The sequence below is a fragment of the Schistocerca cancellata genome, unplaced genomic scaffold (genome assembly GCF_023864275.1).
Source record: "Schistocerca cancellata isolate TAMUIC-IGC-003103 unplaced genomic scaffold, iqSchCanc2.1 HiC_scaffold_426, whole genome shotgun sequence".
In the NCBI taxonomy this organism is placed as follows: domain Eukaryota; kingdom Metazoa; phylum Arthropoda; class Insecta; order Orthoptera; family Acrididae; genus Schistocerca; species Schistocerca cancellata.
Window position 1 is genome coordinate 3,598,507 of NW_026046443.1, and position 15,021 is coordinate 3,613,527.

At 44.0% G+C, this 15,021-nt stretch overlaps 1 protein-coding gene across 1 annotated transcript in view; it reads right to left on the reverse strand.

The window, feature by feature from the left end:
• Positions 1 to 15,021, reverse strand: part of LOC126124765 (estradiol 17-beta-dehydrogenase 2-like) — a 138,462-nt gene that overhangs the window by 44,281 nt on the left and 79,160 nt on the right. Inside the window, exon 5 of the mRNA XM_049915112.1 lies at positions 7,866 to 7,977. Within this exon, the coding sequence (XP_049771069.1) occupies positions 7,866 to 7,977 (112 nt within the window). The remainder of the gene's footprint in view (positions 1 to 7,865; positions 7,978 to 15,021) is intronic.

Genomic DNA, 15,021 nt, shown 5'->3' on the forward strand with positions numbered 1-15,021 from the left:
ACTCCGCAAGCCACTTTACGGTGACCATTCAATCTCCCCTCATAGGTGATGGCGAACCCTGTAAATGGTTTGCTGCTTGCCATGGAGATATACCACAGACGCCAAATGAAGCAATCAACAGAAAACACGCGTGAAGACTATGTGTTGTGCGACATGGTTGTTAAACTTCTAGGCGAGCAGGTAAATGGCGCAGACATGTGGCTAGAAAACAACTGAAAAACTCGATATTGCAGACTGTGAATCTACAGACGGAGAAGACACCGACGAAAGTTGCACTCGTGAAGACTCTTCTAGTTATAGTGCCACGTACCATCATCAATTATCTCCGAAATTAACACCAGCAACTACTATTACCTTATCAGACAAAGAAAAAGCGCTGACGTACTGATTGAACGAAAGTGGCAAGAAACGCCTACGTGTCAGTACTGTTCAAAATAAGTATCGCTTTGTCAGTTCTGAACGTGAATTGTATAGATGGAAAAAGGAAGTCGCTGGACGACGTAAGAGTCGACTGGAAATTGCGACGGAGATAAATGCGCGACTTTTTGAGCTATTTGCCGATTCCAGACAACAGTCATTTGGTGTCAGCAATACAACTTTGCGTAATTGGGCGTTAGAGATTGCCAACGCGATAGGCGCTAAAGAATTTACAGCTTCTCAAAGTTGGATTAGTCGCTTCAGAAGATCACATAAAATTGTGGCACGAAAAATAACGAAATTTGTATCTAGAAACAGGTCGGAAAATGAAGTGACACAAATCGAAATGATATAAGCTTTTCTTACGAATTCAAAAAAGTAAGATCGCTAGTTTTAGTGAATCGTACGTGTACAATGCAGATCAGTCAGGTTTTCAAAAAGAAATGCGTACGAAAAGAGCATTGTCATTCAAAGGGGAAAAACATATTGAGGCGATTGCGCAGTCCACGACTTCACTCACCCATTCATACACTATAATGCCCATAATTAGTCTGGATGGTTCATTGCAGCCTAAACTATATGTGTGTCTTCAAGGAGCAACTGGACATTTTGGACCACGTGTCAAAAGAACAATGTTCTACGCAAACAATCTTGCGGTAGACGCATCGAAGTCTGCGAAAATGGGAAATGAAAACGTTACACTTTTCATGCGTCATGCTTTTATTCCGATCTGCGGGAACAAATCTCTTCTGCTAGATTCGTGGTCAGGTCATAAAAGGTCTGATTCATTAAAGCTGTATTTCGAGCGCACCCTGACAAAGAAGTAGAGATACTTCAGATTCCACCCGGCACGACGAACGTAATCCAACCTTTAGAGAGAGAATTTTTCCGTCAGTGGAAGGCATTTTACAGAAAACTAACAGAGAAAATTATTGTGTGCAGATCACTGCAATTTCCTGTCTATCACCGTGACAATATTCTCAAGCTGCAATCAGTAGTACATTATCAATTTTCCTCCCCACGGTTTCAGAATTTGATTAAATATGCGTGGCACTCCTCGAAATATACTGATACTAGGCCTGATTCATTCCTAACACCAGCCCAGTTTTGTCTGCGGACATCTAACAACGTCTGTGATTCGCAGGCTCGTCTTTGCTTGTATGTTCTTGGCGCACAAAAAACCTAGGTTTTGAACATTGTATCAATATTTCGCATTTTTGCGGTGATTACAAGAAATAAAATTTGGACGTGTCCTAACCGTATATTTATTTGTGTCTATTTCATTGCTATTTGGAAAGAATGTTGTAGATAACATATCAGCCATATTTGTAAACGAATGTTTAATTATCATACGATCGCTTTCACTGGGGAATCAGCTCTCTCACTGCTGCGGCAAGAGAGCAGCGCGTAGCTAACGCCACCTTGTCCCTAGATGGCGTTGGTATAACGTAGCCAGGGAGGTCAGGGTTGTACAAGAGGCAGTTATAAGCGCGGAAACCATGCGACAATGATGTCTTACTTCATAAAATTGTTTACAGACTTCCAGGTCATGTCAGCAGCTAAAATTCTGCATACAGACTTCTTGCAATGTTAACTCATAGTGGTAAAAAAAGCAACACAGGTGTAGACATGACAAGTCTGACCATTCCCTTGTAAGTCCCTTAGCAGCGCCTGATTTATTCTCGTTGAACTTTACTTCTCTTTCCAAATATTTCTTTCGTTTTCTTTGCCGCTGTCTCACTGTACAGACTGAATAACTCTGGGGTTAGGCTACAACCGTGTCTACCTCGTTCCTCATTGTCCTTCTACTCATATAGCTGCAGGCTGTGAAGTAGTGGACAACTTTTAGCTGTCTGTATTTTGTACCTGCTAGCTTAGGATTTCAAAGAGTGTGCTGCAGTCAACATTCTCAAAACCTACAAATGTTATAACGTAGATTTACCTTTCATCAACTTATCTTCGGTCGTAGGGTCAGTATAGCCTCGCGTTACTACATTCCACTACAACACGAAATGTTCTCCCCTGAGATGGATTCGACCAGCGTTTCCATTCTTCTGTAAATAATTTGTAACAGTGTTTTGCAACCATGACTTATTAGGCTGACAGGTGATAATCATGCGAATAAGCATTTATCTTTGATATAATTATCATTATCTTCTTGAAGTCTGAGGGTGGTTTGGTAATCTTACATATCTTGCATACCGCAAAGAATCGAAAAATTGTCAGTGTTGGCTGTCTCAAGGGTGTCAATAATCCTGAGAGAATGTCTTTTACTTCAGGCGCCTTGTTTGGACTTTCGTCTTTCAGCACTATGTAAAATTCTTCTTACAGTATAACTTATTCCAAGCCTTGTTCATTTTGTTTCTCGTATTGATTTTCATAATTTTATATTTAAATTCGTTTCCTTTGTATGTCCAATCTGTACATTTCGGCCACGATTCACCTTTCCCTTCTTTGCGTAGATTCCTTCCCTTCGGGGCGTTTGATATTGAAAGAGCTGTTTCCTAATTCTGCTATTGTTTTTTATAATTTTCACATACGTCGCATCTATTTTTCCAATAATCATGCAAGCGTCAACACCTTTGTATTTCTCCTCTAGACATTCCTGCAGACCCTGAACAAAAATAATGGGAACTGTCGAGTTCTAAAGTGCACTGCACTAATAAATCGTCTAACAGCCCCGTCAAGTGGTCGAGAGTATGTTCGTTGCAGCTTAAATACGTAAATTAGTTACGAACGAAAGATCACAGTACTAGGTTTCATATCCACTGATGCCTGTAAGCTACAAAATGTGCATCTTCGCTTAGAATGATACGAATAGCAATTTTATTGGTTAGTGGAGCAGTGGAATACCGTTATATGCAGCGCTGAGTGAACGTTCAAGAGATGGTACTTGTGGGATTGTGTGGGTTCTTGATGATAGCTTGGCGATCGTCATATCCCGCTACTGAGTTGTAGAGAACAGAAATTCGGTTAATTTCGTGTGAGGCCAATTCTTCAAATCCGCAGCTCGTGGTCGTGCGGTAGCGTTCTCGCTTTCCGCGCTCGGGTTCCCAGGTTCGATTCCCGGCGGGGTCAGGGATTTTCTCTCCCTCGTGATGAGTGGGTGTTGTGTGATGTCCTTAGGTTAGTTAGGTTTAAGTAGTTCTAAGTTCTAGGGGACTGATGACCATAGATGTTAAGTCCCATAGTGCTCAGAGCCATTTGAACCATTTTTTTTATTCTTCTGTAGCACAGTTACCACATTTTATTTACTTACAGTGTTTTTATCATGACATGATTAGGACCTTAAGTCTCTTTGTTTCATCGAGCAAAGAATTTTCCACAGTTTACATTACATTTACAGTGACACACTTGTAGCACGGTCAGCACATTTTGTTTACTTATTGTGTTTTCATCCTGACATGATTAGGACCTTAAGCTTCTTTGTTTCGTCGAACAAAGAATTTTCCACAATTTACATTACATTTACAGTGACACACTTGATATAACAGGCTTTACTTTTGGAATGGAATCCAAAGTGTAGAAATCGTTATGACGAAACAGTAAAAACAATAGTACATTGACGGAAAAAGATTGCAACACCAAGAACGAGCTGTGCGACATAGACGAAAGTTGGTAGACGTGTTTCCTCATCTGAAACATAATGTCTCTTCAAATTTCGCGCCAGTCGCTTAAGAGTGTCGCAAGTGCGCCACTACGTGGATACATATCAGGTTTATTTTAAAGACACGTTGTAACGGCCGTGAGATTGGACGTGATGAACTGATGCTAGCCAAGAACCCATTTAAGGAGACAAAGACACCAACACCTTACTGAGTTTGAACGAGATCGTGTAGTAGGGCTACTAGAAACTGGATGCTCCTTCTGTGCAGAACGGCTTGGCACCAATTTGGCCACCGTACATGATTGCTGACAGCGATGGTGACGAGAATGTACAGTCGCAAAAATACCGGGCTCCGGACGGCCACGTGGTACTACCGAGTTGGCAGAAAATCATGTTTGTCATATTGCTCTGGCACGTCAGATTGCATCTGACAATTTGAGTAGCGGTTGGTACAACAGTGCCGCAACGAACTGTTACAAACCTATTGCTTCAAGGACAGCTCCGAGCCAGAGCCCTGTAGCGTGCATTCCACTGACTCCAAAAGCACCTCCATTTGCGACTTCAGTGGTGCCAAGGGAGAGCCTGTTGAAGGTGAGGTGGAGGCCTGCTGTATTTTCTGGTGAAAGTTGGTTCTGCCTCGGTGCCAGTGATGGCCGCGTGTTGGTTAGATGATGATGATGTTTGGATTGTGGGGCGCTCAAGTGCGCGGTTATCATCACCCGGACAAATTCCCAACCGTTTCTCAGGCCAGTCTTGCCACGAGGATGAATGATGATGAAATGTTGAGGACAATATAAATACTCAGTCATCTCGAGGCAGGTGAAAATCCTTGAGCCCGCCGGGAATCGAACCCCAGACCCCGTGCTCGGGAAGCGAGAACGCGACCACGAGACCACGAGCTGCGGACGTGTGTTGGTTAGGAGGGCAGTTGAGGACGTGCACCCAACCAGCCTGCGTGCTAGACATCTGGACCTACGCCTGGAGCTATTGTCCAGGGGGGGAATTCGTTTGACGGCAGAAAAAATGGTTCAAATAGCTCTGAGCACTATGCGACTTAACTTCTGATGTCATCAGTCGCCTAGAACTTGGAACTAATCAAACCTAACTAACCTAAGGACATCACACACATCCATGCCCGAGGCAGGATTCGAACCTGCGGCCGTAGCGGTCGCTCGGTTCCGGGCTGAAGCGCCTAGAACCGCACGGCCACTCCGGCCGGCCTGACAGCAGAAGTACTGATATTCTTAACAGAGTGTGTGACCTTGATTCGGACTTAGACTCTGAGAGCGCTTGCTCTGAGACTTGAGTAATGTATAGGGACAGCGTCCCTATATATTACTAGACCCGTGTTGCTGGAAAATCAAGCTTTGAGATAAGATAAGGACTTCCGGTGCCTGGCGCAGGGGTCTGGCTGCATTTCCGGTCTCGGCGCCAGTCGCTCCGCAGCTCTCTTGCTGAGAGGATGTATAGGGCAATATAATGTAGTGGGACGTCTTAACATTACTGTAATTGTTTTAAACAAATTTCTTATCAGTAACTGATTGCCTGCATTAAGGATGTGGTCTTAAAGTGGGCTACTGACTGACAGTCAGTCAGTAGTGAGCCAGTGGGTGTGTTGGACCTTCCATCGAGCTACGGACCCCCTTGAAGATGTCTCCCGCAGTCTGAGACGAAACGCTGGGAATTGACACAGAATTCATCAACCGACCACGGCATAACAGCCCTGATAATTATAATGGACAGCAGAAGTACTCTCATTGTTATCTCATGCACCCTGACTGCAAATTTGTACGTAATTCTGGTGATTCGACCTTTGTGCTGCCATTTGTGAACAGCATTCCTGGGGTGTTTTACGACAGGATGTTCAAATGTGTGTGAAACCCTATGGGTCTTAACTGCGAAGGTTATCAGTCCTTAAGGTTACACACTACTTAACCTAAACTGTCCTAAGGACAAACACACACACCCATGCCCGAGGGAGGACTCGAACCTCCGCCGGGACCAGCAGCACAGTCCATGACTGCAGCGCCCGTAGACCGCTCGGCTAATCCCGCGCGGCTACAACAGGATAACGCTTGCCCACATGGCTCTGTTGTAACACAACATGCCCCTACGGAGCTTCGACATGTTGCCTTGGCCTCCTCAATCTCCAGATCTGCCTCCAGTCGAGAACATATGGGACACCATCTGACGACAGTTCCAGCGTCACCCACAAAGAGCATTAACCGTCCGTATATTGGCCGACTAAGTGCAACAGACGTGGAACGTCATCCCACAAACTGAGATATGGCACCTGTACAATACAATGCATGCACGTTTGCATGCTTACAATCAGCATTCTGACTTATCTTGAATTTATATTAGCCTGTGATCTTGCAATGTTAATCACTTAAATATGTTACCTAGACAAACGTATTTCCGAAATTTCATTACTCTACATTAATTATTTTTTGTCGTTCGGATTTTTTTGCTGCCAGTGTAGTTATAGCAGAACAACATAGTTTACGTTAGTTTGTGAAGAGTAACATTATACATATTATTTACAATCAGACTGATTTAGTTTGTAGATCATAGCGGCGAACGGCGTAAAAAACAGTGGCGTAGGAGAACGAAAGTGGTGGGATACAAATAATGAAAAGAGGAGAAAAAATCACGTGACCTGCTGAAAAACGAGAATAAGAATAAACAGACGTGGGATAATAAGCATAGTTACTTTAACATTTCACCGAGAGAAACTGACTTACTACTGCTGACATCGTCAAACACATGGATGTTGCAGACGTAGCGCACACATTTGTTCACAGTTCTAACAGTTTGTTTTCACTATTTGTTCCATCGTGGATTACATTGCAGCAGTGCGGAAATATTTACCGAAGTTTCTGGAGGATGCAGATACGAGATTAAGTATATCTTAGCACAGCACGTGATGCCAATTTCAAGTGATCATCCAAAGTTAGGCTCTTGGCCGGTTTCTATTACTTTGAAGTTTTCGGTGAATTTAGGAATTTCTGACTTATGCTTAAAAACTGAAACTTATTTTAGGTGCAGATTTTGCTCCCATCTGAAAGCTGAAGACAGGTCGTCATTTATTCGACCGATAGCAATAATGGTATCTGCAGGTCTGATGCTTAAATAATGCTGAATTTCAGAGTTTTAATCGAACACTTAATAAACGCTGGTATGTGAAAAAGTAATAGACAGTAGTATGCTGCTTACAATTTGATAACGACCTAGAAGCAGAATTTTCCCTAGCACCAGTAGAATCCCGTCGTCTACAAAAGAAAATGATGTGTGTTTGTTGGAAGCCGCAGTCTGTGATCAACAGAACATTCAAGGAAGATTAGGGACAAACGTCCTGGTAATAGCGATGTCATTTGAGAGGAATCATAAACTCGGGGTATGCAGTAGGAAAATGCGCGTGTCCTTTTCGAAGGAACCATCACGGTGTTTGCCTTAAGCGGTTTAGGTAAATAATGTAAAACCTAAAGTTACGTAGGCAGTCGAGAATTTAAGACCTGGTCGCTTCCGAAAGTGAGACCATTGTCTTAATAACCGCGTCGCTCGCCTGTGGGATGAGGTACAGCGTACGTTGCCTGATTGCAGGACGTATCAGTTCGTTCATAACCCCACTAATTTCTATTCAACATGCTACAGGGACAGTAGGAACAAATTCCGCGTTCAGTGTATCATATATTAGAGTAAAAGATTAAAGACTGTAGTCGTAGGAAAAGGATGCCTACAAGTTATTAATTTCACGTTTCGTGTCTTTGGAATGAACAACAGTCAGGATTCGAAGACTTCTGGTGATAGGATATATTACACAGAATGCAGATCAGCTTACCTCACAGTTCTTTCTTGCCGCCTGTTGAATGCCTTCTCTGTCATCGGACAGAGTCTTCTCACTGTTTTCAAAGTACTTCGCCTGCAAGCGCTCTACGTCAGAAATAGCAGTTCTGCAAGAAACCAAGACATTAGAAAATGAAAATATGTACTGGATATCCCAAGATAACACAAAAAAGAGAAAAACTACGATGGAACATAGGACGCCATTTCCGGAAATATGAAGTATGTGACTGTATAATGGAAAATAGATTTCGTGGTGTTGGATTGGATTGGACTGTTTGGGGGAAGAGACCAAACAGCGAGGTCATCGGTCTCATCGGATTGGGGAAGGACGGGGAAGGAAGTCGGCCGTGCCCTTTCAAAGGAACCATCCCGGCATTTGCCTGTAGTGATTTAGGAAAATCACGGAAAACCTAAATCAGGATGGCCGGACGCGGGATTGAACCGTCGTCCTCCCGAATGCGAGTCCAGTGAGATTTCATGGCGTATTTACATTCTTGTTGTCTGTGTTTTATAGCTGTATTCAATTTTTTATTTCACTGTAGAGCCTGAGTTGACCTTCCTTCAGGCATTCCGATTGTATTAATGCGGATGAATAGAAAAGAACGAAGCAATGGATGGGAAAAGTAGCCACCGCATTAGTTTTTAGAGACTGACCAAGCAATAATAAAAAAATCTTTTTCTTTCACACATTAAGAAATTTTCAGTAGCGCAAATACAGTTACTACGTAAATCTATATAAACACATACGTGTTCTAGTGCAGATTACGTTATTTGCAGAATAGTTTTAATTTTATTGAGAGATATAGTTGAGTGGCGAACTTATGAGAAGTCAGATGATGGAAAGATATACAGTGGCAGACACATCTAGGCGCGACGATCCAAACCATTCTTCAGTTTGGAGTGTGGACTCAACATCAACGATGATTTTCGTTTGAACTGTGTTTAATGACTCTTGCAATGTTATCGTGGTGTTCTAAGAAGAAGAGGGCGCTGTCGCTGTCGTTGGTAGCCATATTTTGTTCGTCTCCGCCAGAAGTCTAGATAACCACTGGACTGAATGGGTCGTATCCTCAGTCCTTCACTGCTTGACCATCACATCTGATTAGGTTTATGGGTAGCAATGAAGTCCACATTTCTGAAACTGCTTAAGGATCACAAAACCATATCGTAGGAGAATATTGTACCATTCATAGTACTTAAATAACGACATTTGGTATGCCACCTTGGGAGTAGAGCTAAAATGCTGAAGGGATCACGTTTTCTAGTGTTATTTTACTGCTTTTTCGAGGTACTAAAACACGTAATTGACTGCATCATACGGTGAGAGACATTAGCGAACCACTCCTCAAGCGATGTGAATAAACCAATTCCTAGCTCGCTCCTACATTCCATTAAGACCTTCTGGTTGTTTGGTAGTGTATGTTGCGATACAGTAGGATGAACTCGAGGATATTCTGCGCTTTTCAGTCTTCCTTCTTCTACGAGAAGATGTGCGCACCCGGTTGGAGGATAGCAAGACAGTAGGAACTGAGGAAGTCAGAGAACGCTCGACACCGTCAATATCCACAAATCGAAAGTACCGTTTGGCCCTGCAGGGTGATCAGAAAAAGTCCGGAAAGATTTTAAGGGTGTTTGAGGGAAGGTTGTGCTAAGAAATAATTGTTAAGAAAAAAATTAAGTATGTTGCACCGTTTCCAAGTTATTTAGCACTGAAGTTAGCCAGTCAGATCGTTGCACGTGCAAATTCCAAACCTGTAAGCGCTAAAATGCGATTACGCACAGACATGAGTGGTCCGTGTGTATCCACTTGTCGTACGTCTCATTACCAATGAAAATGAGCCGTTTTCGGAAGTAATAAATTTAAGCTAGGTGAGCAAAAGTTACATTGCTCAGTTTGAGAAAACCAAACGAAGAACACGTTTGGCAACTCTGGCAGGCTACTTGAAATTGCGCGGGCAACGATCTGATTGGCTAACTTCAATGCTAAATAACACGGAAACGGCGCAACGTATTGCATTTTTCCTTAACAATTATTTCTCGCACAACCTTCCCTGCAATACTCTCACAAGCTTACCGTACAGTTTGTGATCACCTTGTATATTAACCTGTGGAATCCTGCCCACTCGTATCTTTTCGGGTTCCTAGGAAGCTGTTTTCGCCGCGCGGGATTAGCCGAGCGGTGTCAGGCGCTGCAGTCATGGACTGTGCGGCTAGTCCCGGCGGAGGTTCGAGTCCTCCCTCGGGCATGGATGTGCGTGTTTGTCCTTAGGATAATTTAGGTTAAGTAGTGTGTAAGCTTATGGACTGATGACCTTAGCAGTTAAGTCCCATAAGATTTCACACACATTTGAACATTTTTGGAAGCTGTTTTCTCGGATAGCTAGACAACATATAAGCAAATCATATTAACAGAGTTTATTACAGTAATTGAACTGATAATACTTTGTATTTACACGAGTTGTCGCAAGCAATTGGCGAAATCAACGTCCTTCAACGTATAGAAGTTTCATGTAAGCAGTGAATAACAGATCACACAAGTTCATAAGTCACTGCTATCGTTAATATCACTGCGGTTATTCTAGTGCGTTTTTTTTTCCTTTATTGGGTTTCGATTCCCCCTAAAGGGGGCGGGCTGGCAGCAGCTTATTACGCCGCTCTTCAGCCTACAGAATTTGTTTTAAAAAGATGAAGATAATAAAAAACAATAACAGTTGGCGATAAAATCGGTGACTTAAAGGTAAAAATGGCAGAAAATTCTGAAGCATAAAACATAAAACACAGGGTCGATGAAGCTAATAAAACACACAGGAAGCAGAAAAACAATAGACAGACAATTAAAAAAATATGGCGACAGTCTGGGTTCTGTTCGCAAGAGATATAAAAAGCACACCCAGCGACAGCATGATTTCTGTTCGCAACACTGTGGAAGGACGCACAACACCGAACACTCACTTAAACACTGCGCTAAAAGTTGGCACAAATACGACATACCACACCCGAGAGCAGGTGGGGGGAAACTGGTCAGATGACGGGAAAAAGGGGGTGGGGAAGGAGAGGAAAAGTGAAGGGGGAGGGGGGAAAGGAGCCAATGGAAGAGGAGGATCCATAAGAGGGGTGGGGGTGCTGAGCAGACGGGCCAGGGATTGGGGAAGGCAGAGGAGGGGATTACAAAAGGACTCGGGGGGGGGGGGGGGAGAGAAAGGAGATGATAGGTGGGGAGAAAACACAGGATGGAAGGGGGGAGGAAGAGGGAGCCCAGGGAAAGGACGGAGGAAAGGAGGGGGGGTTGAGGATCAGAGTTGATAGGAAGGATAAATGGAGGGAGAGAGGGCATCATCCAGGAGAGGGAGCTGATGGAAGCCACCTTGGGAAAGGAGATGTAGGGTGTAGAGATGGAGGGTAGGGGGGACACAACGGTGAAGACGTGGCAGGGGGCGGGGATGGGAGAGGAGAGGAGCAACCAGGGGGTGAGGGGGTTCAAGACGGCGGGAGGTGTAGAGGATGCGGATTTGTTCGAGGAATAGGAGCAGATGGGGGAAAGGAATGAGATCATAGAGGATCCGCATGGTGGACGGGAGGCGTATACGGAAGGCGATGCGGAGTGCACGACGCTCAAGGATTTGGAGGGACTTATAGAATTTGGGGGGGGGGCAGATATCCAGGCAGGACTGGCATAACAGAGGATGGGACGGATTAAGGATTTGTAGGTGTGGAGGATGGTAGAGGGGTGCAACCCCCACGTCCGGCCAGAGAGGAGTTTGAGGAGTCGGAGGCGGTTGTGGGCTTTGGATTGGATGGAGTGGAGATGAGGGATCCAGGTGAGGTTGAGGTGAGGTCAATGGTGAGGCCAATGTAGGTGAGGGTGGGGGTGAGGCGGACAGGACGTGCGCAGACAGTAAGGGAGAAATCCAGGAGCCGGAAGGAGCGAGTGGTACGACCTACGATGATTGCCTGGGTCTTGGAAGGATTGAGTTTCAGGAGCCACTGGTTACACCATGCAGCAAAAAGGTCAAGGTGATGCTGGAGAAGGCGTTGGGACCGTTGGAGGGTAGGAGCGAGGGCGAGGAATGCGGTGTCATCAGCATATTGCAAGAGGTGTACTGGCGGGGGGGGGGGGGGGGGCTGGGGCATATCTGCCGTGTACAGGAGGTAGAGGAGAGGGGAGAGGACAGAGCCCTGGGGCACACCTGCAGAGGGGTTCTAGTGCGTTTTCTAGTGCCTCTCTTCTAGTCCTTGTCTACTAGTGCGCCGAGGCCTTGCGGCGCATCGCTTTTATTCTCTTCGTATAGGTGCCGCTCCTGTCGCGGTGACGTCCTAGTCAGCGTGCTATTGGCTGACGTCGCCTCACAGCCCTCTCTGCTGTATCGTTCTTGATCTTCGTGCCGGTGCTTGTCGTTATGCTGGAACATAACCACTACAAAAAAGTATCGTCGGGCAAAATTGTGAAGAGATTTGAGGCGACTGTCAGGAGGAGGTCTATGTCGGTAATTGAAAAAGTTATCTAGGGCCAAATCCGAGGAAAGGAAGTAAGTGAAAGAAGATTGGGACCATTTTCATTTACTGCTCGGACGATGTTATCTGTCATCAGAGGCGAAATTATAATTTTGTGTATGCGTAGTTGTAGGTGCAAGTATATCATGTCGTAAGTAGGTCAGTATAATGTAGCGTGGCGTATATGGAACCCTTCATTCCTTACCGCTAAGGGCAGAGCGAGCTGTTCTAGTAACAATCCATACAAGAGCCTGGAATTTTTGAGCCAAATACAAGCCTGAGGGAACCCCAGTTGAGAACATCTAGGAGGGATTTCCAGCTTCGGCACTTGCCTTACATCCAAGGAAAAACTTGAACATACCAGATGTATGGGAACTATTTTTAATTTAATTTGTCCGTGACGAAAATTTATTAAGGCTAGTCTACTTGAACGTGTGTTGTTCGTGTGCATACTGAGAAAAGTCGATGACTTGCTCGACACTTAAAGGGATTTAGGGATTCGGTTTCCTTTTTCTTTTCTACCCGCACTTTCCATTCTCCACTCCTAGGAGTAGATCCGACCAATTATAGACTCGCGGTTCTGTTCAGCCAATACCAGGCGAACTTATAGTGGGAGTCTCCATTTGGGAACAAACGGGAGTGGCTTACTAGTTCTGATATTTGCCTGACGAACCAAAGATGCATTCCGACAACCTAGACCGTAACTACGGATCTGAAACTATTTTAATCTGTTTCTGGTAGAATGTCGTGATTATTTCAGACAAAAATTAAAATTTTGTGCATGTATGTCCTCGAGGAAAAAGCATTTCAGTCGGCAATGTTGAAACCTAAATTTTTCTGGAAATATGTGGATGACATCTTTGTAGTATGACCACGCTTCTTGCATTGATGGAACACCTTAACTCCCTCCATCCAAGCATTTGCTTCACCATGGAAGTGGAGAAAAATGGAGATCTCCCATTCTCAGCTGTCATGGTCCGTGGAGATGAAGCAGTTCCTCGAGCTGCAGTGTGTTCCAGAAACCAACTAACACTAATCTATATCCACTAGCTGCCATCACGTATCTCAATGCAGTGGCGCATTACGGGCTCTAGTTCACAGCGCTAGAGCTACCTCAGATGCAGGGAGCTTATCATCAGAGCTTAGCCATCTTCGCTTTGTTTTTGTAAAAAAAATGGAGCTCTGATAAACAGATTCGTATTGCATTTCAGCTTGCATGCTGTGAGGTAACGAGGGAGTTGTGGCGTCCTGAAAATATTCTAAGTTTGGAGTTGGCGTGGCCGCACGGACCGCTTGGCAAGCCAGGACTCGTCAGCAACCGCATGGTTCTGAACATTAGCTGGAGCAGGAGGGGTAGCGCCAGCACGTGGTGCAGGCCGACCAGGTGGCTGGGAATTCCATGTTGACGCTGTGTCGAGGAATGGGCTTTGTGTCGATGAAGGAGATTTGTACTACAGAGTGCCGAATATGGCGGACTTTGTGAAACCATAAAGGCAGGCATTTCACAGTTCATGTAGAGATTAATAATAGCCAGAAGAATCATGATACCTTAAAAAGAAACATGTACATTACCATTATCTGCACGACAATTCTCCGGGTGTAATCAGAATTTCAATATCTTTATTAGTTTAAAGTTTAGTATTTGACTGGTAAATTGTACAAGTAACACCCAGCAACGAATTTCCAAACTCTAAACGGTTCATCCGATTTTGTCGATCGACGTGTCTTTAGAAAGCTATTAGTGTAAACCTAAATTGGTATGAATTACTGGCATGTAACTTGAATAGTACATGAGTTATTGGAGGTCACAGTGGCCGATTACTATTGATCGCCTCAGGCCATAAGTACTCCACAGCTACACGAAAAAACAGTAGCAGCATGTTTATAAATATATTTATTGGTCTATGTCTTTGTTTAGATCCGATATATACTATTCATGAAGAAATTGGTCAAATATTTACTGTTTCAGAAAACACAGAGACATTAGGCTACTGGCCTACTTTTGTTTCTGTTCCTTTGATATATATTTATTTGATTTGTTTATGTACTTAATAATGTGTGTTAGAGCGTGTTTATGGTCCAGCCGTGGGAATATTTATTTAATTTTAGGTTATTTAAATGTAAATCCAGTATTTCATATGTGTTTCAATATGTTTGTGAGTGTGCGTTGGCTTGGAGACATGGCGGGACTGCTCTAGCCAATCACAGCTCCGGGTTCTACGGTGGGCGATTACCAAAGTCAATGGAGAGACTGTATGGATGTGGGGGAGGAGCATCGGGTGGCAGAGGATGTGGGGAACTGCTGGACAGAAGGCGTGATGGACGGTCGCAGGAAAGACTTAGGGAGGGTTGGGAGTTTGCGCGTGGTCGCGGGAGATAGAAATATTTCGTAGCGCTACTGCAGTGAAGACGTAGTAGGCATTTAGAAGTGAAAATCTCATGAGCTATGTTGTTCGTTTACGTGCAGTAGGAACCTGTTGTTTCCCTGTTATTCAACTTATATTTTGTTTCATTGATGGACCATCGACACCAATAAGTGTTTTGCGGTAATAAACGGCATTCTTAAAAGTACTTCTGCTATTGTACTCATCTTTTAAAGTCGTTAAAAGTACTACCTGCAGATTTTATTTAATTTCATTTATCAATTTCTATGTTACATT